This window comes from Cervus canadensis, chromosome 18 (genome assembly GCF_019320065.1).
Source record: "Cervus canadensis isolate Bull #8, Minnesota chromosome 18, ASM1932006v1, whole genome shotgun sequence".
Classification (NCBI taxonomy): Eukaryota; Metazoa; Chordata; class Mammalia; order Artiodactyla; family Cervidae; genus Cervus; species Cervus canadensis.
The window spans coordinates 37841162-37852730 of NC_057403.1; the positions used below are offsets into that span (position 1 = coordinate 37841162).

Sequence of the window (11569 nt, forward strand, 5' to 3'; positions counted from 1 at the left end):
ATGGGAAGGACTCCGGGGAAACCACAGGAGAGGTCGGAGACCAAGATCCCTGACCTTTCCCACCCTCTTCCCACCACTCCACACACTCAGGCCCCAGGAGCTTCTCCCGACTCTTTTAGGCTGCACCAGTGGGGGAAGGGCCTCCTGTCAGCCCTGCAACTCCCTCAAGGTCACCTGAACTGGCTCAAACTCCTCTCTCCTCTCAAAGGCACGAGACAGTCCATTGTCCCAGCCCTGTCTGTGTCCAGGGGTTAGTGTGAGCACCTAGGGAGCCTTAGGGGTTCTCACAGGCTGCTATCCTCCTACCCCCACCCACTGGTCACACTGGTGGGTGGTCTGGAGCTCCAAATATCTGGTTCAGGTCATGCACCACTCCTCTATCCTGCACATGGCACCTCCAGCTCCTTATCTTAGTTCCACAAGTCAGTTGGGAGCTGCCAGAGCCAGGCAAGGACCAGGTCATTAATTGCTGGGTCCCTGAGTCTTGCCCTGGAGGGCCTCCGAGTCTGATGGAAGAGATAGCTAATAACAAGCTGGTGCCCTCCTCGTGTTAATAGATATAGTACTATCTCTATGGCATATGGGCATGGGTAGGGGTGAAGTATTTCCATGGGAGAGCCCTGAACAAACCTGGGAGCCCAGGGAAGCTTTCCTGGGAGCAGGGAATATTTGAGCTGAGTGCAGAAGCCTGAGCAGGTGATCAGCAGACAGATGAAGGAGTGAGAAGGGCATTCAGGAAAAAGGAACAGCGTGGGCCAAGGTGAAGCTGCAGACACTGGTGCATAAGGGGAAGAAGTGGGAGCAAGCCTGGAGCCACGGGAAAAAGGGTCATGTCCAAATCCAGGGGGCCGAGAAGTACCCACTGAGCTGTGTAGGGGTGGGACAAGCGCCAGGTCGAAGATCTCTCCACCTCCTGGGGTTGGCGGTCATGGATGCCGAGCAACCTCCAGCTTTTCAAAGTCAATGAGTAACTTGAGGGGCTGGGCAGGGTCAGGACTGCTGCTGTGGGCCCAGGGGTGTTTTCCACTCCTGAGCAAGCGTGGCTGGCCCGCCTACCTGCTCAAGTGTCCGCCCTGCCCTGTTCCACCCAGTTCGGCCTGGCCAGCACTCCTGTAGAAAGACTCCTCTTACCTGGCAGCTGGACCAAGGGAAGCCAGCCTCGGGCATCAGCGGGTGAGGGCCTGGGACCTGGGACCTGGGTTGGTGTCAGGGCTGAGGCGGGGGTTGGTGGCAGGGGAGGGAGAAACACCGCCCTGTCATCCAGGGAAGACTCCCCGGGAGTGATTGGTGTGGTTGTCCGCTCTCTGGGTGCCCAGGGCCATGCTGAGTGCTGGAAAACACTGAGGTGAGGGCAGGGGTCCTGTCCTGTGAGGGCTCCATGTCTGAAGGATAACAGTGGGAGCTAAAACAATCTTGGAGACCCTGAACCCTGAGTCCTGTGTTTCAGGAAGAATTCTCCCGTGGTCAAATCCTCTGTGACCTTGGTCAGCTCTTGCCCTTCAGGCCTTGCCTACAATGTGAGGCGGCCACAGGAGGTGGCCCACAGGGTCATCAGGGTTTTTCTAGCTTCAAACATTGGTGATTCAGGGAGACTGCCAGGAAATGAATACTTTGGGATCTACGAGCTGGGGAGGCTATGGTGGGAAGGAGACAGAAGTCTGGAGGTGAAGCTCCCCGTGGAGACCCTTGTGGGCACAAGAACCAAGAGATGCAGGGCACCTGGACCTGGGGGTCTTGGTGGACCTGGCCAAGGAGCTAGATACTGCGCTGCAGGCAATGGGGAGCCACAGGTCCCTCAAAACAGAGGAAGAGGAGGCCAGTCTGTTGTGAAGCCCGGCTATGTGTGTGCAGTAGGCTCAGGCCGGTGACAAGGGTGGGAGGGGGTGGGGGCAGTGTCCAAGTGGTGGGGGGCGGGGCTGCTCTGAGAACTGCTGGGGCAGCAGAAGGCAGGGCACAGGAGGAGGCCTGACTGCCTGCCCCCTGGTCCAGCTAGAGGAGGGGGGGCCACTGGACCCCAGGGGGCCTGGGGAAGCTGTGGGAATGGGTGAGGAACACTTTCTCGAGGGAGGGTTATGGGAGGGACCCTCTGCCCACCAACCTGGGCTGGATCCTTACAGGCCCATCCTGACCATGGTCCCTGCCTGGCTCTGGCTACTTTGCTTCTTAGTCCCCCAGGTGAGTTGGGCCCTCTCTTTGCCCTCAGATCCTGGCCTTGGGGGTTGTACCTTCACCCCCTACTCCACCTGGACCAGTTGCACTGACTATGGATGGTGTGTCTGGGGGATGTGGTTCTAGGCCTGTCTTGGGGTTAGGAGGTCAAAGGCCAGGGAGCGGAGGGATAAAGTATGACCAGGCCCAGGGGAGGAGTAGAAATTCCCCTTCTCTGTTGGGTTGTAACACCCATGGGAGGAAGGTACAGCTTGGTGACGTGTTGAGAATCCCTCCACAGGCTCTCCCTAGAGCCCAGCCTGCAGAGCTGTATGTCGAAGTCCCGGAGAACTATGGTGGAAATTTCCCTTTGTACTTGACAAAGGTGAGTCTGAGAGCTGACTGGGTGGGCTGCCCTCCCCACAGGTCCTGTTTCCCCTACCTCCAGCATCCATTTCTCTTCATTGCTCTGGCTTTCTAGAGAGTATGTGGTATAGTGTGAATGGCTAGTAAGATTTTCATCTCAGAAGAAAGTAGAGCTTCAAACGGAAGGAGAGGGACATGTCTGGTGGTTCAGTAGTTAGGGCTCAGTGCTCTTGCTGCCGGGGCCCCAGGTTCAATCCCTGATCAAGGAGCTAAAAATCCCAGAGGCTGCACGGCATGGCCAAAACATTTTAAAACATAAAAATTAATTAATTAATTAAAGGATGAAGTGGTGGAGGAGGGGTTTCAAGCTTCAGGAAGTAGGGCAGAGAGTATAAGGGAGCACCCAACACAGGGGAAAGAGCTCTGGCTTTGAATGTCCATCCTGTTCCTTACTGGCTTTGTGACCTCGGGCAAGTGCAAGCCCTCTCTGAGCCTCAGTTTCCCCATATTAAAAAACGGGGCTATTGGGTGGAAGGGGCATCCCCCAGACTCGCCCCTAGCTCGCTTTACCTCTGTTCTTCCCCCACCAGCTGCCGTTGCCCCGTGAGGAGGCTGAGGGCCAGATTGCACTGTCAGGAGATACAGGAGTGGCAGGGGAGGGCCCCTTTGCTGTGGATCCAGAATCTGGCTTCCTGCTGGTGACCAGGGCCCTGGACCGGGAGGAACAGACAGAGTACCAGCTACAGGTACGGCTGGGCCAGGGGGAGGGGGAAGTCGCCGGGGGAGGGTGGGGCTCTGACCACTCCTTCTTGTCAGGTCACCCTGGAGACCGAGGACAGACGTGTCCTGTGGGGCCCGCAGCCTGTGCGTGTGCACGTGAAGGATGAGAACGACCAGGTGCCCCACTTCTCCCAGGCCACCTACAAAGTTCAGCTGAGCCGGGGTACTAGGCCGGGTGAGTGCCCAAAGCAGTGAGCTCACAGCAAGGTCAGTTGGGCACTGACGGGAGAAAAGAGAGGAAGCTGATGGCCAGAGAGATGGCATAGGGACAGGGCAACAGGGTCCAAACCGCCTCCCTCCCATTTCTGTCCCATCCGCACCCCCCACCCAGCTGAGGGTCCACAGGTGAGTTCCATCTACTCTAGGCCTCAGTTTACTCATCTGTGAAGTGGGTTGAAGAGTCTTGGCGCACCTTCAGAATCCTGATATGATGATGGGTATGAAAGGCAGAACCAGGGAGAGACAGGCGAAGCTTGGGAGACTCTCCCCACCCCTTTGTCCCTAATGGTAAACTCTCCCCATACTCCCAGGTGTCCCCTTCTTCTTCCTGGAGGCTTCCGATGGGGATGAGCCAGGCACAGCCAACTCAGATCTTCGGTTCCACATCCTGAACCAGGCCCCAGCCCAGCCTGCTTCAGATATGTTCCAGCTGGAGCCTCGGCTGGGCGCTCTGGCTCTGAGCCCTGAGGGTGAGCCTGAGCTCAGTGTGAAAAGGGAGGGACGGGGAGAGCTGGGTTTCATCTGAGCTGTAGGATGGGTTTGCATCTCAAGAGATAAAAGAGGAGGAAAGAGTATTGCAGCTGGAGAGGGTAGCAAGGCAAAATCATGTGTGGAGCCAGGACCATGCATGGAGAGTTAAGAAACGTGTGCCTGGAAGTAGGGTTTCCCTGGTGGTTCAGTGGTAAACAGTCCACCTGCAATGCAGGAGGACCAGGTTTGATCCCTGGGTTGGGAATATCCCCTGGAGAAGGGAATTGCAACCCACTCCAATATCCTTGCCTGGAGAATCCCACAGACAGAGGAGTCTGGTGGGCTACAGTCCATGGGGTCACAAAGAGTTGGACACAACTGAGCAACTAAGCATGCACGTGACTGGAAGTGCCTCAACCCTACATTCTACAAACCTGGGCCTAAGAGGCAAGGGTGGGAGAGACCTGAGGGGTTGTGGCCCAGAACCTTGTGGCTGGGAGACCTTGGGACGGATGGCAAGAGAGACCTGGACATGGGAGTTCAGACCAAAGAAACAAATTGGGAAAAGAAAAAGTAGTCAATCATACAACTCTCTCATTCGCCTATCTACCACCCAACCACATATATAGTCCATCTACCCAACCATCCATCCACAGGTCCAAATCCCCATCTATCTGCCCTCCCAAGCCTCTATCTATCCAGTCAACTGTCCATTTATCCAACCAGTCATTCACTCATCTACATATCCACCCATGTACCCCCTCATCCTGGCCATCCACGAATCCAGTACATCAAGCTTTCATTGTGTGGACAGATGTGCAAGTGATTCTGCAAACTGTCAAGTCCAGGTTGGCTGCTCACGATGGTGCTACAGGTCCCTCTCATCCCTTGGCCAAGACAGTATCCTGAACACCTGCCGTGTACGTGTCTTTGTGTTTGGTTCCTTGCTGAGAAGGATGCACTGGCCCCCTGACCAGCTGACTGCCTTCCCCTTCTAGGGAGCACCAGCCTAGACAAGTCTCTGGAGGGGCACTACCAGCTGTTGGTACAGGTCAAGGACATGGGTGACCAGGCCTCGGGCCACCAGGCCACAGCCACCATAGATGTCTCTATAGTGGAAAACACCTGGGTGCCCCTAGATCCTGTCCGCCTGGCAGAGAATCTCCACGTCCCATACCCACACCACATTGCTCAGGTGAGTAAATAGCTGTTACAGCTGAGATAACCCCGTGGATGATGCAGCTGGGCCTGAGTCTTATGGAGGTTTGGGGTTTGGATCTGGGGTGCAACTTGACCTTGACCCCTGCTCCACCCCTGACTATGCTCCCCTCTCCTCTGTCCCCATCAGCTTCCACGATGCAATGAGTGTTTAAAGGACCAGGCCCTGAGCTCCTCAGTTGGCCGTCCCCTGGTTGGCGTGGCTCTCTGCTCTGACCTCCTGAGCTCACCCCAGGCTTCCTCACAGAACAGCTGCTACCTCCTTGCTGCCATGGGGATTGTCACCTAGGCCAGGAATGTCTCAGGCCTCCTCGAGGAATGCCCTGGGGTCAGGCTCAGTCCCAGAGAGGAGAGAATAAAACAATCTGGTCATTCAGACACGTTGGGCAGGATCCAGGCTTGAACCAGGGCAAGGCCACCACAGGGTTGTCACGACAACCTCCCTAAACAAAAGGATCATACCTGGTCTCCCAAGAGGACATGTGCCTGGAGTCACATGGCAGTTGGGGCGCAGGCTCCCTAAACCATGAACAGTTGGAACATAAGGGATAACGTGGACTATTCCTGCCCTTCATCCTGGAGACCTTCATTCTGTGTCTCCCTCGCAGGTCCACTGGAATGGGGGGGATGTACATTATCACCTGGAGAGCCAGCCCCAGGGACCCTTTGATGTGGACACAGAGGGGAAACTCTACGTGACCCGGGAGCTGGATCGAGAAGCCCAGGCTGAGGTGAGATGAAGGGGGAGCCAGGACAGGCCGAGGGGTGTTTGGTCCCTGGTCAGGGGGCTTCTGGGGGTGTCACATCCTCCACAGGCACTGAGGCAGAAGAACTGGAGCTGCCCACCCTTCAGAAGAGAAGAGAAGACCCTGGTCTTCACCTGAAGCCCTCCCACTACCCACTACAGTACCTGCTCCGGGTGTGGGCTCAGAACACCCACAGTGAGGACTACGCAGAACCACTGGAGCTGCAGGTGGTGGTGACGGATGAGAATGACAACGCACCCATCTGCCCGCCACGAGGCCCCTCAGTCAGCATCCCAGAGCTCAGCCCCCAAGGTGGGCTATGGGCCCTGTTAGGGGGTGGGGTAGTGGTAAAGTCCTTGTGAACTATGCCACGTGACCCTCCTGTGCTATGGGGCCAGCCAGCCCCAGGCCGCTATATCAACATCCGACCCAACCCACACACATACACTAAGAAGAGTGGGGGGTAAGGCCTCCAGGCTTGGCTGTGGTCCCACCCAGGTGGGTGTCATCTTCGCAGGCACCAAGGTGGCTAAGATTTCGGCAGAGGACACAGATGCTCCCAGTTCCCCCAATTCCCATGTTGTGTATCAGCTACTGAGCCCTGAGCCTGAGGAGCCGGCAGAACTGAGAGCCTTCGAGCTGGACTCCACCTCGGGCAGCGTGACCCTGGGGGCTGCCCAGCTCCAAGCTGGCCAGAACATCCTGCTTCAGGTGCTGGCCATGGACCTAGGAGGAGCAGATGGTGGTAAGTGCCCCAGTAGTGACCACGGTTCCCTGACCCCTCAGCTCCCACCCTGGCCTCCCCAACATGCCCTCCTCTGTCTCAGGCCTCAGCAGCACCTGTGAAATACCAGTCACCATCACGGACATCAATGACCACGCCCCGGAGTTCACCACTTCCCAGGTAAGCAGGCACAGGGAAGGACCCCTTCAGCAGGCACTAATGGTAGGCTCACAGCCCCTCGCCATCTCTCCAGATTGAGCCCGTAAGTCTCCCTGAGGATGCAGAGCCTGGGACTCTGGTGACCACACTCACGGCCACTGATGCTGACCTCGAGCCTGCCTTCCGCCTCATGGACTTTGCCATCGAGGCAGGGGATGAAGAGGGGACCTTCAGCCTGGACTGGGAGCCAGACTCTGGTCATGTCCAGCTGAGACTCCTCAAGGTAAGGGGCTAGGGGTGGAGAATGGGTGTACACACACACACACGCATTCATGCATGAGGGCGCCATGCCTTGGCCCACACAGTGACCCAGGTCCCTCTGGTTCCAGAACCTCAGCTATGAGGCAGCTCCGAGCCACAAGTTGGTGGTGGTGGTGCGGAACGTGGAAGAGCTGGTGGGGCCAGGCCCAGGCCCAGGAGCCACAGCCACCGTGACTGTGCTGGTGGAAAGGGTGGTGCCGCCTCCTCAGCTGGACCAGGAGAGCTATGAGGCCAGCGTCCCCATCAGCACCCCTGCTGGCTCCCTCCTGCTGACTGTCCAGCCCTCAGACCCCATGAGCAATCCCCTCAGGTAAGGCAGGAGCCCAGCCCCTTACCTAGACTGGACCTCCTCTGTTCCTTGGGAATGACCCCTGGACCTCAGAGGGAACTCACATTATTTACGACCTGGAAAGTTCCTCAAACCATTGGCTAATTTGCAGGTTGTGACTCTTGGGGGCACCAGGGTAGCAGGGAGAAGGGGTGCTGGGACCCCTTGAGAGCTCAGATGACGCCTCCTCATTCCATCCTGTATACCCGGCCCTCTTCCTGCCACCCACCCAGACTGCAGCACTGTGCTATTCCCAGGCCTCTGGCTCCATCTTGGCCCTTTGTGGGCTGACCTGGGAATAGTGGAATTAAGTCTAGAGTCCCACAGGCTCTAGTGTGATCCCTCTCTCAGCCTCAGTGTCTGTGGTTTAAGCCCCGCCCCGCCCCAACAAGTCCCTTAAGCTGGAGACAGATCATGGATGCTGCTGCTGCCTTCAAGTCACAGAGGGAATGTGGGACTCGGGCAGGTCACATGGCCCTGGAGGTCTCTGGGCAAGACCCCATATGTGGTCACTGCCTCCCTGCCCATTTTCTTTGGGCCTCAGATTCTCCCTGGTCAATGACTCCGAGGGCTGGCTCTGCATCAAGGAGATCTCCGGGGAGGTGCACACAGCCCGGCCCCTGCAGGGCGCCCAGCCTGGGGACATGTACACAGTGCTCATAGAGGCCCAGGATGCAGGTATGGCCAGTCTATGGTGGGGACCCCTGGGAGGGTGAGAGAGCCTCAGACAGACAGATGGGCAGGACCAAGCCTCCTCCCCAGGGCCCTTGCTGGCATCCACTCTGCCCCAGGCAGGAGGGAGGGACAAGGGGCTGGGTACAGTGTCCTTCTCTGAGAATGCCTGGCCTCTGCCCCGCCAACATCCTCTTTGCCAGACACTTATAGTCCCCCAACCTCACCCTGGGACGGCTGGGGGGGCCTCTCTTAGGGTGTCAGCTTTATACACAAACTGGGAGCAGAGGGTTGGGGGCTGGGCGGGAGGTGAGGGGGCAGATAAGGGCCAGGGGCTCTCCCCGGGAGGCATGCCAGGAGGTGAGCTTGGATGAGGTCAGGTGGGGAGGACTCCAAACACCATGTTGACGGGATGAAGAGCTGGCCCAGGGGCGGGATGTCAGGTTTCAGCTCTGAGCTGGGCTGTCCTGTGATGCAAGACAGACCAGCAGGGGAGAGCTCATGTACAGTCGGGGCATTTCTGCATTGTTGGGCCCTGGCTCCAGGGGCCGGGGGTGGGGGTGGGGGGTGAGGCAAGCTTTCCATCCAAAAAGGCACAGGAAGGCCTGGCGGGTGTTTGGATGGTGAAGGGGGTGAAGGGCATTGTGAGGAAGAGACTAGCGTGGAGATGCTGGGGATGGAGATGTGGAGGTGGGTGGGAAGGAGGGGCAAGAAAGGGGCTCAGCAGGGTGAGAAGATGGACTGTGGGGAAGGGGACCAGCCCAGGGAACTTGAATTCACCCAACTCCCCCACAAGGGGCCGAGTCACCTCAGTACTGCCTCCTCTGCAGATGAACCAACGCTGAGCACCTCTGCGACCCTTGTGATCCACTTCCTGAAGGCCCTTTCTGCCCCAGCCCCGACGCTGGCTCCCGTGCCCTCCCGACACCTATGCACACCCCGCCAGGACCATGGGGTGGTTGTCAGTGGACCCAGGGAGGACCCTGACCTGGCTGGTAGACATGGTCCCTACAGCTTTGCCCTTGGTCCCAACCCTACGGTGCAGCGGGACTGGCGTCTCCGGGCTCTCAATGGTGTGTGCTGGGGAAAGCGGGGAGGCTGTGGCCAAGGCAGGGGGCTGGTGGCTTTGGGAAGTGAGACACCCTCTCACCATGAGGGTGGGGCTGGGCCTGGGGGAAGCAGGCTGCTGACTCTGATCGCTGCTTATGGTCCCAACAGGGTCCCATGCCTACCTCACCTTGGGCCTGCATTGGGTGGAGCCTCGCGAACACGTAGTCCCCATAGTTGTCAGCCACAGTGACCAGATATGGCAGATCCAGGTCCGAGGTGAGGCCGGGCTGGGGTGCGGCCAAGGTCAGGGGCGTGCAGTTTCTGACGGAGCCACTGGGACGTAGGCGGAGGGACTGGGCAGCATGTCTGCAGGCTCATGTGGACAGCATACACCTGTGCACACCTGCACATGTGTGGCTGGGCACGCAGAGCCCAGTGCACACAGGCACATGCACAAAGGAGCTTGCTTCAACCCCCACACCCATGAACACATACATAGGCACAGAAGCACACACACTAGCCAGCTGGGCTGGGCTTAAGCCGCTGAGAAGCTGGGGAGCCCTCCCCCACTGCCCTGACCTTCCTTCCCTGCCTGTCCTCAGTGATCGTGTGTCGCTGCAATGTGGAGGGGCAGTGCATGCGCAAGGTGGGCCGCATGAAGGGCATGCCCACGAAGCTGTCGGCGGTGGGCATTCTCGTGGGCACCCTGATAGCAATAGGTAAGGGAGGCTGGGCTCCTGCGTGGGGGAGGGCAATGGGGGTCAGAGCCACAGCCTCCAGATAAACAGTGCCCCTGTTCCCATGGTTCCCCCCAGGGCTGAGAAGAAACCCACGCCCCCGCCCCCAACTCTCAGATTCATTATGCTCTTGCCGCTTCTTACCATAGTCCAGGTGATTCTCATTGATAACAGCATTTACTGTTACATTGTTACACCTTAACTGTGTATCAGCCAAGCACAGGTTTATTGAGTTGAATCCTCCCACAACCTTGTCATGCTGGCATTTCCCCACTTTTCCAGGTGAGGTCACTGATGCTCAGAGAGGTTAAGTAACTTGTCAGAGTTTACACAGCCAGCGTGTGGCAGAGCTCACTCTTTCCAGACTAATTCCTTCAGTTCAAGCCTCCCTCTCCATCCCCTTTGTTTCTTTAGCTCCCTAATTTTTTTTTTTCCTGGCTGGTTTTCTTTACTGGTGCTAGGACATTGCTACAATGTGCCTTCCTCTCAGAGGTCCATGGGGACAACTCACTGGCTCCCAGACGACCCCCTGTCTGTACCCCAGAGAAGGAGACCTTGGAGGCTGGGGCATTCTGGGGCAGCCTCAAGGGGATGGGTGCCCGGTGAGGGCCGGATGAGTCAGTTATGCTCCTTCAGCACCAGAACCAGAGTCATACCCAATTAAGCCTCAGAGATGCTATCTAGGAAAGTGCTTCTTCATTAAATCAATTCCAATAGCAAGGAATCCCCAGGGATAGACAAGTCCTACTGCCATTTCTGAGGGCTGATCTATCCCTCTCTGGCTCCTCAGGCATCTTCCTCATCCTCATCTTCACCCACTTGACCCTGGCGAGGAAGAAGGACCTGGATCAGCCAGTAGACAGTGTGCCCCTGAAGGCGGCAGTTTAAATGGTCCAGGCAGCCCCTGCTGGGAACTTGGCATCTGGCTGCATCCGAATCCACTGGGAGACAGCCCAGCACTCCAGATCCACGAGGCCGAGACAGGGCAAGAAGCCCCTTCACTTGCCCTATGAGGGAGGCAATATCACCAGACATGTCTGTGGAGCCTGCATGCTGACTTAAGTGCCCGTGGAACCACTTCAGACGGCTCATGTTGTCCAATAATAAAGCCTCAGAGAACTGGCCATGGGTCCTCAGGGACCATGCGCCCATGTCCAAGTGTCCATTTGCGTGTACATCATCAAGTCCACCTGCCCCTTAACCCCTTCCCCATCTCCTGCTGCACAGAAAGTGTTTCAGGGCTTGAGGAATGAGCCTGGGGTCCCCTCTAGGGAAAGACATGAGATCTTGAGGCTAGAGACAAATGTGTCATTTCTCTGGGCATTTGGAGACCACTGGTTGCAGACTCTGGATGGGTTAACTGTCCAGGTAATGGTTGAGAAGGGTGTCCTTGAGAGTGACATGGACTCACAGGTGCTCTTGGAAGGCAACTTGTGAGTCCATGTCCTGTACTCATGTGTGAGTACACTCGAGTCCCTATACATGAATCACCTGCATGCAGGGGTGGGCAGAGGTCCTTAAGTCTCAGGAGGGGCCTGGGTAGGAATGGTGAGGGCCCCATGGTGCTGGAAAGTAGAGGTGAGGCTGGGGAAGGGTCTCTCTGCCCATGGCTGGCCCCAGGCACCTTTGA

At 57.5% G+C, this 11569-nt stretch overlaps 1 protein-coding gene across 1 annotated transcript; it reads left to right on the forward strand.

The window, feature by feature from the left end:
* Positions 1–1036: 1036 nt before the first annotated feature.
* On the forward strand, positions 1037–11102 carry CDH16 (cadherin 16). The gene is made up of 18 exons (XM_043435723.1): positions 1037–1173; positions 2118–2175; positions 2450–2533; positions 3105–3260; positions 3331–3469; positions 3825–3983; positions 4983–5179; positions 5811–5933; positions 6110–6260; positions 6466–6693; positions 6776–6852; positions 6926–7114; positions 7221–7462; positions 8025–8158; positions 8983–9225; positions 9371–9478; positions 9805–9921; positions 10730–11102. Exons 2-18 carry the CDS (start codon positions 2131–2133, stop codon positions 10825–10827), a joined length of 2490 nt encoding a protein of 829 aa, XP_043291658.1. The 5' UTR covers positions 1037–1173; positions 2118–2130; the 3' UTR covers positions 10828–11102.
* Positions 11103–11569: the final 467 nt, after the last annotated feature.